The following is a 14,260-nucleotide window of genomic DNA, read 5'->3' on the forward strand; positions in this document are numbered from 1 at the left end:
CTCAGTCCTGCAACACATCTCACACCAAGAAGATTACCTGTGACGTGGGGGATGGTGGGGGCAAGCCCTCGACTTCAGTCTTGACTTTGCTGCGCTTGTTAATTACTGGATTGACTGTACTGCTCACGGCTGACTCGCTGCTCTGCTTGCTCTAGGAAAGAAAACCAAGCAAGATATGGCACCAGGGTTTGGGATGAGAGACAGACTGCAGGCCACCTCCTCATTAAAAGTTAACTAAAAAATCAGTTAAGGCTGTACTTCAGAGGTGGCTGGGGACAACAGGGTATTGGCCTGCTGGTCATACTGCCATGCGGTCTTTTGCAAGGCAGAGAGATGGAAGAGAGGGAAGAAGCAAGGATAGTGCCAGCTTCTGCAGGCTTACTAGTGAGCTTGGTCTTGCTGCTGCTGCTCCATTTCAGAACAACCCAGTCCCTGTCAAAGCCATCAAAACCTTATGCAATTCCCACCCCCAGCCACGAATTTATTTCTTAATGTGATGAAATGATTTATTGATAAAATTAATTCCTTGGAGGGGGGGGCTCTGGTTTCATGTGAGGGTTCCAGTGTGCTGGGTTCACGAAAGGCTATGTGTATATTTTGCTAAACTTTTAAAAAATGAGAACAATTTCAGTAGAAAAAACATCCCATTATATGTGCATAAAATCAGAACATTAACATTTTAAATACAGTCTTGCTAATTGCTCAAGATCGGTCCTGCAAGTTATTAAACAGAGGCATAACTCCTGCCAACCACATTATTTTGGTAGCAAGCTTGTGAGAAGAAAACAAAACTAATCAATCAAATAACCTTCAATAACAAACAGAGTTTGCAGTGCAACAGCCATGAGAAACCCTAAAACAATAAACCAGTCTGAAAAGTTCAGTATGATACAACTAAAACAACAGTTTGGAATGGGTGTGAAATGAGGTGAAATAAGTCTTTGGGGAGAAAAGCAACGGCAATTTAAACTTCCAAGGAATGAAAATGGGAAGGAAAAATTATTAAAAATGTGCTAGACATATTCACTAAACCTACGCATATGGAGGGCTTGTGCACACATGCATGCGCCTGTGTGAACTCACAGGTATTTGTAAGGATGCTTTGAGGTGTGGGATTTCAAACACATCATGGCATTCCTAGTTGTCAAAATCTGGCCCTTGGTTTTAACCTTAACAGTAAAAATCAACATCAAGGATACTCCAAGAGGGAAAACTACTGAAAAAGAAGGAACAATAAGTAAAATGGCTAGAGGTCCTAGGTAGGATGCGGTTATTTGTTGAAGAGGAAAGGAATAAGGTGTTTTAAGATCATCAGCATGGTTCGTGTCAGTAGAAAAAAGAAAAGAGGGACTGGTGAAGGAACTGATGAAGTTCACAGTGCTTGGGTGCTTATCTGGCAAAACACTCCAGCATGTGCTGAATTCCCTTGATTTCAATAGCACATAACACTTGTTCAAGGAGATCTGCTGCCTGAAATGACACTGCATATCATGTTCATTGCTTTGATGGATCAAGGCCTTTGGTTCCTGCATAGGTAGCTATGTGTTTGTGCAAGGGAGGGAGATGAGCGCAAAATTTGGCTGTGACTAGTACAGAAACACTTTCCCAGGAGGAAGAATAAGCAACATAAAGGGAAAGTGTGAGTAAAGAGTGCATAAAACTCCCATGAAGGCCACCATGAATGGCAGCACTTAACCCAGGGAGAACATGCCTCCATTTCCCCGTGCGCCATGCATGGAGGGAACTGGGATGGCCGTCCATACCTGGCTGGAGTCAGAGATGCAGTTGCTGTTGCTGCTGATCTGTGCTGGTGGTGGGTTGACAGAGATGACGGCCATGTGCTGCCGCGGGGGGAAGGTCGGGGACGGCTGGATTAGGGGAGGAGTGTGTCCAAAGGCTGAGCTCAGGCCTCTCTGCTGGGTCAGGATCTGCTGGTATGTCACGGGATTAATGGGGTGAGGGAAGCTGAACGCTGGGCTGCAGCAATAGGAGGAGGAAAAATTATGAGGAGTTATTTTAGACAATATTTATCACATTGGCTAGCAACTGATTCAAGTCTGGCTTCCTGGAGACTCCAGGAGACAAGATGCAATGCCCCAGCTAGATGCCTTCAATGTCTCAATAAGCCTAACAGCCTGCTTTACTGCAACTACAGGATTTATCTTACGTGTGCCTCAGCAAACTTGTGAATCATTTCAACCCACATATCAGACTGATTGTAACGTCTTTGCTTCCTATGTTTAAAAACAGCCAAAGCCCTTGGCAGGGAGTGCAGAAGAGGATGGGACTTGGGACACATCTGGCTTTTCAGCCCTTGAGGCTCCTGGGTTTTCCCAAGCAGACCTATTCTGCAGACTCGCAACCTTGGGGTTATGCTACCCTGGATATAGAAAACCAACATCACCTGGCTTGCCTAGCACAGATCACAGCAGGGGTGAATAACTATACATTTAACATAGCCCAAAACTATGCAATTTGCTCTGTATTCAGGTGAGGGGCGAGCTGGCTCAGGGGACTGCTGAAGTATGTCACCCTTCATATGTAGGTCACTGGTTCAGCTCCAATCTAGGTCAGTGATGATCAGAAACACCACCAGCTCCTGGCTGCTTGGGCACTAACTGCGGGCAACAGGTCCAAGCCAGGATGCAGCAGTCAACAGCATTAAAACCAGAGTGCTGCTTCTGGAAACAAAGGATTCACTCCCAGATGTGAGTCGCCTTGGCAAAGGAGAAGCATGGGAGATGCTCTGATCCCCTTACTCTATGTGAGTGCTGTACGAATGATAGACTTTCAGGCCAAAAATCAACTATTTGCCACCTCTAAAGGGTGGCTGCCCTGAACCTTTACCCTCATGGTATTTTCTTTCACATCACTAAAACTGCCCACGGTGTGAGTGCTCAGACAGCAGGGCCACAATTAGTAACATGCTTAATTTCCCATTTTGCTTTTAGAGAGAATACTTATTTCTGGTGACCATACAATTAGTATTTCTGTTCCAAACCAGTTAATGACAACTTGACCAAAAGAATAAAGGGCAAAAATCACTACAGTGTAAAAGAGCTCTGGGAGTTAAATACATACTGCAGCAAATGAGGTGTGATGGCAGGCTGCTGCACAGCTTTGTTATGTTACAGCAAAGTCCAAAAACGACTTTCTGAAGTGCTACTAGGATCTGGGTCTGAGTGGGTGAGAATGGATTTCATTCCTGTCTCTAAGACATTGTTAAAATAATAACAAAAAGTCTTTTCACTGCAAATTGCTGGCAGTTATCCTGTTATGTATGTAACCTATTTTACAATTCCTGACATTGAAGATACCCCTTTAGAACACCAAGAAGAGTTTTGGATTCAGTATTATTATTTGATTATTCCCTCTGAGGCCAACAACTGACCATTTCAACTGATTTGTTAAAAATACCAGGTGCTACCCTGAAAAGCTTAAAATCTGGGCATGAAATGAGATGCTACAGGTACGCCCAGTTAAAGACAACAGGTGACAAGACTAGAAAAATACAATTAACAGACAAGGAGTTGCTATTTGTTTAAGTTAGCATTATGTTTGGTTCTATAGTCAATTTCTAAATGATGCTGCCAGATAAAGTAACTGATAAAATTAATTTTACTATTACTAATGGCACTGTGTCTGTTTTCCCCTACAAATTTTAGGAGTGCATGATCTTTAAAAACCCTTGCTTTGCAACATCAGTGTTAATTAAAACTAATATTTTTAACAGTTAAGTAATAAAAGGAATAATAATATTGTGAAACGTGGGTGAAGCAATCACAGCAGGAATTAACAACAGTGAACCGCCTAGTATAAGTGCTTTTTAATTAAGCTTTGAGCAAAACTTTACTCAAGGGCTTAGATTTGTTTTAAATATGTTTTTAGAATTAGGCTCTTAAATCTGCCCAGGCAACAATTTTTTTTTAAGGATGGGGACCAATAATTTGGAGACTACTTTGGGGTGATCTCTTAAATCAAAGGGTTTCTTAATCAGTCCAACAGCTCATAATAAGCATTTTTTAGACTAATTTATTCTCCATTTCTGCTTGCAGGGAGGCATGATCGTACTGTAATTACTGTAAATCTGGTAACCGATAATCTCAATCCAGCAACCCCCCTGGCCCCATATGCCACAAAGCACCTTTCCACATGCAAAACCAGATGGAGACTTTCATTTAATACACTACACAGTCCCAATGCACAGAAGCAGAGGTTGCGAGGAAGGGAAGGTCTCCCTTGCCAGAGGATCACCCCAAAGGGGGATGGTTACACAGTCGAATGGAGCCAGTCCCAGAGCTTTACCTGATTGTTCCAGCAGATAAATGGCCATAGGAGCCACTTGCTGCTGAACTGCTTCTGGAGTTGTTGATATATGCCACGAGAGAGTTTGGGGAGGTCCGGATCATCGTCTGGAGATCAATGCTGGCATCAGACAGTGGAGAAATAGAAAGGGCTCGTTTTCGGCTTAGTCTCGGAGTCACCCGTGGGCTTGAAAACCGGGACACTGTAGGAAAGAGAGACTGTCAGACAAAACCAGCAGGCTGGTCCCTTCCTGTAGTGGGGTGGGAGGTGCTGAGACCTGCTGCACTCGTGACTGCTGTGGGATGTTCAGGAGCTGGGAGCAGTGCAGGGACCAGCTACGCTTTGACGGGAGGTTTCCTCTCTGCTGGGTGCTGAGTGACATGGTCAGGCAACACTGCAAATGCCTGCTTGCTTCACCCTCCTCAGGGGATAAACAGAAGCCTATCCATCGTCCCCTTTTATTGGCATTAAATTAACTTAAAATTAAAAGGGAAAAGGCCCCGCAAGGTTTTCATGAGCGTAACTGTCCCCGTTGACTCAGTGGCAGGAGAAGCGGGCCAGAAGAGCTGTATGTCAGAGCCAGGGCAACCCTTGGAAATGGTGCATGTGCTTGTGTGCAGAGGGAGCAGAAACCAAATGAGTGTGAGCACAATGCTGACCATCCAATTAACGAAGGAGGCGAGGCTCCAGGAGCCCCGAAAGTAAATTAAGAGTTTTAAGAAAACCAATTTGGCAGCTCAGGCACAAAGTTCAAGCTCTCCCCCTCCGAAGGGACCTGCCAGTGCCTGGACCCTATTAGCAATTGTCAATCATTCGGGCATGAAGTCATTTCCAGCCCTGCCAGTCCCATTTGTGGATCTGCAATACACGGCGAGTTACTACTGTATGAATTTGGCCTCCCCCAGTGTTTCAGCACTGCTAACTGGAACGACTGACTTCATCCAGAGGAAACTCTGCCCAGGCCTGACCCACCTGCAAACTGTGTGTAGCATGGATGGAGCTGGGAATGGGCGATATCACAGCACTCCCTGATACCAGGGTACCAGATCCAAAGCCTTCCCAAGCCCAGAATGGCTCATCCCTCCAAAGAAATGAGCGCAGTGTTTAGGTCACCTATTTTTTTTTTTTTTAAATTTCTGAGGGTATGATACGTCACTCAGCCATGGGGTCCAGCTGGTAACCCCCATCATCCACCCCGAGGGGCAGGAGGGCTCAGCTTCTCCAGCTCCTTCCCTTGATGAGTGCAGTACTGTATTACTACTTGGCTTTTCGAGTGGCAGTCTCCCCAGAAAGCTTGCTGTGCATATACCCTACTAAACACTGTGAATACTACAGTGCCCAGAATAATGCCCAGAGAGGCAATATGAGCTATATTTGATTGGAGGGACTGATTTTGGTTACATATTACAAGCCCAACACTTTGCAAGAGCATAAACTTTTCGTACTGACGATGGTGCTGGTATGTGAGAGGGTGAATGGGATGCACAAGGAGGTGACATATACTCTGCCAGTGTGACCACATAGTTCCTTGGTTTGTGCTGGGTTGCAGTCTCCTGGTCTCCACATGACTCACCCATGTACCTAAGTGGCTCTGTCATTACCATGCCTGGGTACTGTGTAATTGGTGGGGTTTAGTACCACTGTACCCTTATTACCCACAATGACCCTCATTGCACAAGATATATGACTTGCCCAAGGTGCCCCTGGAAGTCCAAGGCTAAGTTGGTACTTGAACCAAGCATGCTTGTGATGTTTGTCCTATACCTAAGAAGCTTCAACAGTTGCTAGGTGCAAGACTGACAATATTGGGAATTTCTCCTAAAAATCAGGTCATTGTACATCTGCTGAACACCTTCATCTTACAGTATTTTTGTATAACCACAGTCCCATGGGGCAGGGAGAAGCTTGAAAACATGACTTAAGGCTCAGGTAGCAAATGGAAAGAACACACAGGTCTGTAAAAATCACCTCCTGAGTATTAAAGCTGTCCCATGATTTGGAAGGACTAGGCTCAAACTTTCCTAATGTTTGTAGCTGACAGTTTCCAGCCCTGTTCTGCTGTGGTGAGTGGCACTTCCCTCAGAAGCTGGAAAAGGACCAACTGGTTTGTAAAGGCACTATGGATGCAAAACCATAACAAGCAAACAAACTCCCCTCAGCAAAGGCTGGCCCTGCCTAAATGCTGCAGTGAAGCTTTCCCAAACTCCACACTTGGTTCATGAAATCTAGGCCCTGCCAGAACTTTGGACCAAGCAAAATGAGGGTTGCGTGTGTGTGTGTTCAGATCATCATGATCAAAACTCTGCTCTGTCTGCAACATATTAATGTATTGATTTGAACTAATTAAATTTTTTTGTGCTTTTTCTTTTTTTTTTCTTTTTTTTTTTTTTTTTTATTCTGACTAAGGCGTCTTGATTCAATACATGGGCCATGACCTGGCAAGGCCTGGGTGCTGTTCTCAGCCCTCTGCAGACATATCTCCTTAAGCAAGCTGCTGCTTCTTTCTGTGTCCCTATTTCCCAGTGTCATCTATTTAGATGAGCTCCTTAGATAAGGTTTGTGTTTTATTCTGTATGTACTGTACCTAGTGTGATGGGGATCAATCTCAGATGAGTTGTCAGTGTTTCTGTCCAACAAATAATATGCAACTTTCTAGATATAGATATTGTTTTCTGCATTTGCATTCCCACAGTCTCCTCCCTCTCTAACAGAAGGAAGCAGGCCAGATTTGACAGTCATATTTATCTCTGTTACTCCCACACCTCAAGGGAGATCTGTTTATTAATGTGCCACTTCCCTTGATAAATTACTAAATAGAAAGAAAAGCCTTGTACTCATTTCTCGCTGTTTCTCCCCATGATTTATGTCCACAGTGCTGGTTCAGCCATTGGTCGCCATTAATTTGAAGAGGGAAGAAGTCCTCATGTCCAACAGCAACCTGGGTTTTTGCAGTTTATCCAACATGGCCCTCCTTCCCCGCTGCACACAGGTACATCATTTTTTCCCCGTGTAAAACTCTGCTGGAAGCTGTCAGATTTGCAAGCTGGCCTGGGACTTCTCCAGCCCAAACCCAGTAATATGCATTGTGTTACTGTCCACTCTACTTTAGATCTTGCAAGTACCGTGGGCTATCTGAAATGTTTGATAGCAGATCCAATAGGTTGGGCTGATGCTTTACACAAAAGCCTCTTAGGTCTTGTGGGCTTCTAGGGAAAGCTGTGACCTAAAATCATGCTACGGATGAACAATTCTCTCAACGACAGCCCGCTGAAGGTGCCGGGAAGGGAAGAGTCTGGGAAACAGAAAAAGAGTTTAACGACATGAAGAAGCACTTGCTAGTGCATTTAGGAAGAGGGAATATTTTCAAATTGTTATTCAAAACGAGATTAGCAGCCAGCACCAGGATCATTCTTAATAATAAAATTGGCCTGACCTAATCCCCTGATCTGAGCACGAATGTGAAATGATACCAGGCAGCAGCAAAGAGAAGCATTAGTACAGCTGTATACATAGGCAAGATGTTCAATATGGGCTGACTGACAGCCACTTGAATACGTAAGCAAAATCCTCTGTTGCCTGAGGTCCAGTGATGTTTCAAAGGAAAAACCACATACAACTTCTTCAGCAGTGACTATGCCCAGAGAAGTAAATGAAGGTGGGATCCATTTTTCAGACACAGAGACAGAGAGCCTGGGGAGGATTTATCACTAGCACTCTTCCTCTCAACCCCCCTTCAGAAATGCTGACTTATCAAAATGAACAGGGCTAGTTTTAAGACTTTTTTGATGTTTGGAAAACATGTTACTGGAAGAACTTCCAAACTGGCAGGGTACTCCCTTCAACTATCTCGACAGAAAAAAATCTGTTACTTTATGTTGTTGGTCTAAAAGATGCTTTGTTGAGAAACATAAAATCATCATAGGTTAAAATGAATTTGAAAATTATAATGAAAATAGGAAATTATTTTAAAATTAAGTCGTCATCTGCTGAATTTCAATTTTAAAAATTAATTTCTCTGTCCCTCTTTACCTCAGATGGAGACCTTTTTTACCTTCAGTTTCTTTACCTTGAATACTTCTGAGAGGTGGGAAAACTTTTTCCTAGATCCAGAAAGAAATGATGGGCCAAAGCCCACAAACAAAACAAGAAACAAGCCAAGTCAACTCCAGGAGGTAATCCATATCATTGCCTCCTCTGGTGTTCAATAATACTTCCAGCCAAGTACATTAACAGCATGTCCAGGATGGGGGTTCTTTGGTGGTGGCTCTTCCCGTATCAATTTGCTCTGCTACATCTACCTCGCATCTTGAATGAACACCTACTAAAGCCAGCAGGTGCTTTCCATTGACTGCTATGGACTTTGGAGCATGGAATAAATAAAAATTTAAAAGCTGACCTAGAAACACCCCTGTGTCTTTGACTTATCTCATCTTTACTTTCAAACTAATTCTTTCCCACTTGGAAAACATGCTACATTTATCTGCTCCTTTTTTTGGACATACTAACAGCTTGGTTTTTATTTATTTGGTGTATATTAAAAGAATCAGCTCTGAAAGCAAGAAACTTTTGTTTTTGTTGTTGTTTTTGTAAAAGATAAAGATGCCTGCTTAGACTCCAAAACTATTTCAGATTTCAAGCAACAACAAAAGTATCTTTTTGCCTTAAGTAAGGCAGAGGAAATTTTAAGCCAAAAGACTGTCCCCATCTCCCTACACTCTCAGAGCTAGGAGGAGATTAAAATTGAGATGTGAAATGGAGAATGGAAGGGTGCAGTAAAGGTTGAGCCCAGAGCTCTGGGCATTGGCGATAGTGGATAGCAGTCCATGAAGGTAAATAAAAAATTTACCATAGGCCTTTGCCCCCTGCTGCCTCTTCTTACAGAAAGTCCATTCCAGATATACTTTATAGTGTTTTAACTGGACCACACTGGCCCTTCCATACCATTTCATACACAGACCCAGATACACTGGCTGTCACAGTCTCGGCTCTACTCTAGAGCTCTACTCAGCTCTATGCTAGAGACTAAAAATAACGCACGCATTTTAAAAAACATTTTAAAACTGTCTGGAATAACTTTTCAGTAGAAAAAGCTTGCCTTTACAGCAGCATTATCTTTGCAGGGTAAATGTAAATATCACAGCTCACAACTGAAAGCCATTTGTCTCCTGAATGGGTGTAAATATCCCATTTCTAAACTAGCAAGAATTCAAGGCTGAATTTTTAAGTGACACTGGCTACGTCTGCCAAATGTCCCAGCCCAGTCCTCCAGCCAGCCTAGAGCTGGGAGGAAAGTCCAGATTTCTGGGTGAAAAGGTATGAGTTTCCTTGGCAATTTCCTACAAAGTCTATGAATTATCACATTCATGGATTGCTCAGAAACTGGGATTTTCTTCCCCAATTTAGATTTATCCACAACAGGCGACAATGAGCCAAATGGTCAGCCTCTCATTTTGACATGTGACAGCTTGTGGTCTGACTCCTGTGGCTGCTTCCAGCACTGTCGTGCTAGATCATGATCAGACCCCACAGGGCTCATGGAAGGCGGGAGCAGAGGTCCTTGCTCCAAGCACTCACCATGGCTGTGATGTATCAGAGGGACATTAGAAGAGATGGTTTTTATGGAAGGAAAAATCAGGCCTCCTTCTAATGCAGTAGCATTAGAAATAGTGGCAGCAAAGTCCTCCTGAAAGGATATGCCATGCACTCAGTGGGAGCTCCTTCAGGGTAAGGAAATCTCAGGCATCTCTTTACGGACAAGTATGTTGCCGTCATCTCGACTGCAGAGGGACATCCGGGGAATCTGCTTCCAAACAGCCAAGCCCATAAGGCAAGTGGGCTGTAGCTGGCTCACCCCCCATCCTCGCTGGAACACAGCCAGAGCCACTGCTTGCCCTGCATCCCCTGACCAAGCCCTGGGAGAAATACAGCATTACCAAAATGGTCCCTCTTCCTGGCCACTCACCAAGAAAACTCCATCCAAAATGTACAGAAACATCCCCCTGCTCCCGTCGTCAGATTAAATCCAAGGGCAGCATAAAAATACAGGATGATCCCTTAATCGATAAGCAGCAGCAATAAACTACAAACACTCTTCACATAACCAGGTCCTTATTCCTTTCTTCCCTTCTGCAGCGGCAACACACATCTTACTTAGACTGCAGCAGATGCTGGACATTTGTTCTGGCACCAGATGCTGTTCTGGGACCCTTCTTTCTTCCCTCCCCAGGGCTGATCAATTTTGCAGTTCAAGGCATACTAATGTTTCCCTCAAATCCTCCTGAAAGACAAGGCTGCATTCTTCTACTCCCAATCCACAAGGTAACTGTTTAGACGACCCAACTTGCATATGTAAATTGAATTCTTTAGAAACCAGAGTGCAGTGGGATTCCAGACAGAGAGCTTATGGGATGCTCTGGGACTTTTTCTCTCTTCTGCACATATTTTTCTGGGGAAGAAAACAGCATTGCTGGCTAGAAATGGGTGGGAAATAATTTCCCATTCTCTGAACCTTTTCTGAGATTTCAGCAAGTTTCCATTCTGTGCTGGGACAAAGGAAACAACAACAAAAAAGATCTTTCAGAGTTTTTAAGGAAGCAACTACAGGGCGCGCCGTCTGCCCAGAGTAGCCAACAGCTGGCTTGTTTAGGAAGCCATCTGTGATCCAGCATATCCAGCCTGCAAACCCCAAGCTGCTGGACTCTCAAGCCCCAGGCGAGGCACTTCTTTCTTAGGACACTGTGAGGCTGGGCTCTCTCCATCCATCCTGACGCAGTCACTTTGCATAAACCTGCTGGAGGGGAGTCCTGAGCTCACCTCTCACAGACACGCCTGCTGGCTGCAGTAACCACTGGGCTGCACTGCCAGCCCTGCTCCTTACCCGGATGGCTATTAAATCATTTACTTGAAGTAGAAAGGCTCCAACAACACTGACTGAAAGAGGCCAGTGAAGCTGAATCACTGTTTGACTTGGGGGAATAAAGTCTTGCTTGATGATTTGCCCATATCCCAGGCAACTGCACCAGCTGCTAGCCAGTTGGCTCTCCTGGGCTGAACAAAGACTTTTCCCAGTTAAACTGCTGGTCATGATCAAGACGTTTGTGACTGCCATGCACCAGGCAGCAAGAAACAGGATAGGGGTGCCCCCTCTAGCCCCATAACTGGTTGAAATGCCATGATTAGCACTGCAGAGTCATTCCTGCTGTCGGTAACTGTAAGGCTGCACAAACACACCTATGCAGCCTTCCTGACCTGAGTGACTACCTCTATGCACCATGGCTTGAATGTAAGTTGAACAAAAGACCTTGACGCCATTCCTTGGCTCAGTATGGACAACCCACTCACACTTTTGACACTCTGCAAACAGAAGTAAGCGATGGATTTAAAGATGATCTCTGCTTCTCACCCTGGCCATGAGAGTCCTTATTCTGAAGAGCAGGGTCTTGTACCCAGAGCAGCCACTGCTCTGCTTACTGATCATTTGATCTCTTTTCTCTTTGGGGTCTCTAGTGATGAAACAGCTTTGCTTTGTACAATACTTCAGGATCTTCTGATGTACAGGTTGTACAGGGCTATAACAGTACAAGCATTGAGTCAGTCTGGATATACTCCTTTTGAGAGCAAATGACACCTCCTGAAGGGCTGAGGGCAATCAGGAGCCCTTGTGCTTAGGACAAAAAAAACCCCATCAGATGCACTAAACATGCCTAGAAAGATGTAGTCATTTCCAGGTTCACCTCTTCTCCCCACCAGTCTTCACTGCCCCAGCGATGTTGTTATGCAACCACTAGGTCACCTGGAATAATCCATTATGAGGCACCCAATTCTAGAATAGACCCTACACACTTGGAAGGATGAAAGAACATCAACACAGATGCACTGGGAAATTCTTCAGGAAATGTAATTACAGCAACCAGAAGAGCCCAGGTATGTGTCTGTAGAAGAACTACCATACCCGGCATTTAGACCTCCCATGGACCTACAGATGTTTGGAGGTCCCCCAGGGATCGATATTGGGCCCAATGTTATTCAATATCTTCATAAGGTATCTGGATAATGGGTCAAGTGTAGCCTGATGAAGTTTGCAGATGACACCAAATTGAGTGGGGAAGTAGACACTCCAGAAGGGAGAGCTGCTCTGCAGGGAGATCTGGATAGGCTGGAGGAGTGGGCCAGCAAGAACCTTATGAAGTTCAACAAGGACAAGTGTAAGGTCACGCACCTGGGAAAACATAATCTGGGAGTGCAGCACAGACTGGGACCCACCTGGCTGGAGAGCAGCTCTGTGGAAAGGGACCTGGGTGTCCTGGTGGACAGGAAGCTCAACATGAGCGAACAGTGTGCTGCTGCGGCCAAGAAGGCCACCAGGGTGCTGGGTTGCATCAAAAAGGGCATCGCCAGCAGAGAGAAAGAAGTCATTATCCCACTCTGCTCAGTGCTTGTCAGGCCACACCTGGAGTCCTGTGTCCACTTCTGGTCCCTGCTATACAAAAAGAATGTGGACAGGCTGGAAGGGGTCCAGAGAAGGGCCACCAGGATGATCAGAGGACTGGGAAGCCTGTCATGCGAGGATAGGCTGGGAGAGCTGGTTTGTTCAGCCTTGAGCAAAGGAGGCTCAGAGGGGCTCTCATCACCATGTACCAGTACTTAAGGGGCAGCTACAAAGAAGATGGAGACTCCCTTTTTCCAAGGAGTCCCATGGAGAGGACATGGGGGAATGGACACAAGTTACTCTTGGGGAGATTCCGATTGGATATGAGAGGGAAATTTTTCACAGTGAGGACAGTCACCATTGGAATAATGTCCCCAGGGAAGTGGTTGACTCAGCCATGTTGGACACCTTCAGGAGTCGTCTGGACAGGGTGCTGGGCCATCTCGTCTAGACTGTGCTCTTCCTAGAAAGGTTGGACTAGATGATCCCTGAGGTCCCGTCCAACCTGGGATTCTGTGATTCTGTGATATCCTGCGATATGACACTGAATAGGCCAGTTTTAATATATGCTTATCAGCTTCTTTTTCTATTGCAGATGCCAATGTTATCACAGATGTGTGATGGTGCTACATGTGGCTTGACAGGAGCTACCTGCATTTTCAGCGAACTAATCCTTGTAAAGTTCTTATGTTCTCTGGGGCTCTCTGGGAATAAAAGGGCTCTTTGAATGAAAGATGCTGTGAGGTGGTGACTCATTGGGGTTTTATGCATGCTACTGATATTCTTGTCTCAGAAAACCACCATAAGAGGATGCTTTATTAAACTATCCATTCAACTATTTACTTAGTCCCTGCTGATTTAAATTTTTGAAATAACTTTCTAAAAAAAGAGGAACACTCTGGTTCCTCAGCCAGTGTTTCAGAGCCATCCTTTTTAACCTCCACCTTGATAATGCATGAGTGTCTCTTCTTTCCAGCTGATGGATAAACCCAAACACATAGACCGGAGACTGGCTGCTGCTCCTTTACACATTTTTAAAAAGTAGCCTTCCGGTGTCTCATGTCATATCCTCATGATGTTTGAGAGTTTTCATCTCATTTGGAGCATGTGAAGGCCCAGAAAAGGCTTTCCAGTTACTCGTGAACAAAGCTTTGCTGAAAGATCAAAATGCTTGGTGAGCCCTGGCTTTCCAATGAGTAATGATTATCTCAGCTGCATTAAAATGGGACTTCTGATATGTAATTTACTTTAGAGTCATTTTCAGGAGAAGGCATGCAGGAAGAGAGTCTTCTGCCGAGGGGGGTATCTCAGACGACTTCAGATAAAGACTGATCTGTAGCAAACCAGAGGATGGGTGTCTTGGTGTGCCGAGAGTCAGCCTGTGCTAGCATGAAAACAGTTGTGTTTGCTTCCCGTACTGGCTGTTTATCTGGCACTTCAGTGAGGCACCGCTGGTCAGAGATGGACTAATAAGGAGGCAAGGAGGAAAGAGTCTTGTTCGTGAGCCCAAGGAGAACTTGGCAGGGC

General features: G+C 44.8%; 1 protein-coding gene across 6 annotated transcripts in view; it reads right to left on the minus strand.

The window, feature by feature from the left end:
- The window catches only part of GLI2 (GLI family zinc finger 2), a 205,431-nt gene that overhangs the window by 26,219 nt on the left and 164,952 nt on the right, over nt 1-14,260 (minus strand). For 5 of the 6 annotated variants that reach the window (XM_075093059.1, XM_075093064.1, XM_075093063.1 and 2 more), the window contains 3 exons: nt 4,306-4,507; nt 1,764-1,977; nt 38-151 (listed from right to left, as the gene is read on the minus strand). In XM_075093059.1, the coding sequence (XP_074949160.1) occupies nt 38-151; nt 1,764-1,977; nt 4,306-4,507 (530 nt within the window). The remainder of the gene's footprint in view (nt 1-37; nt 152-1,763; nt 1,978-4,305; nt 4,508-14,260) is intronic. The other variant, XM_075093060.1, reaches the window with a different exon arrangement.

Source organism: Phalacrocorax aristotelis, chromosome 5 (genome assembly GCF_949628215.1).
Source record: "Phalacrocorax aristotelis chromosome 5, bGulAri2.1, whole genome shotgun sequence".
In the NCBI taxonomy this organism is placed as follows: Eukaryota; Metazoa; Chordata; class Aves; order Suliformes; family Phalacrocoracidae; genus Phalacrocorax; species Phalacrocorax aristotelis.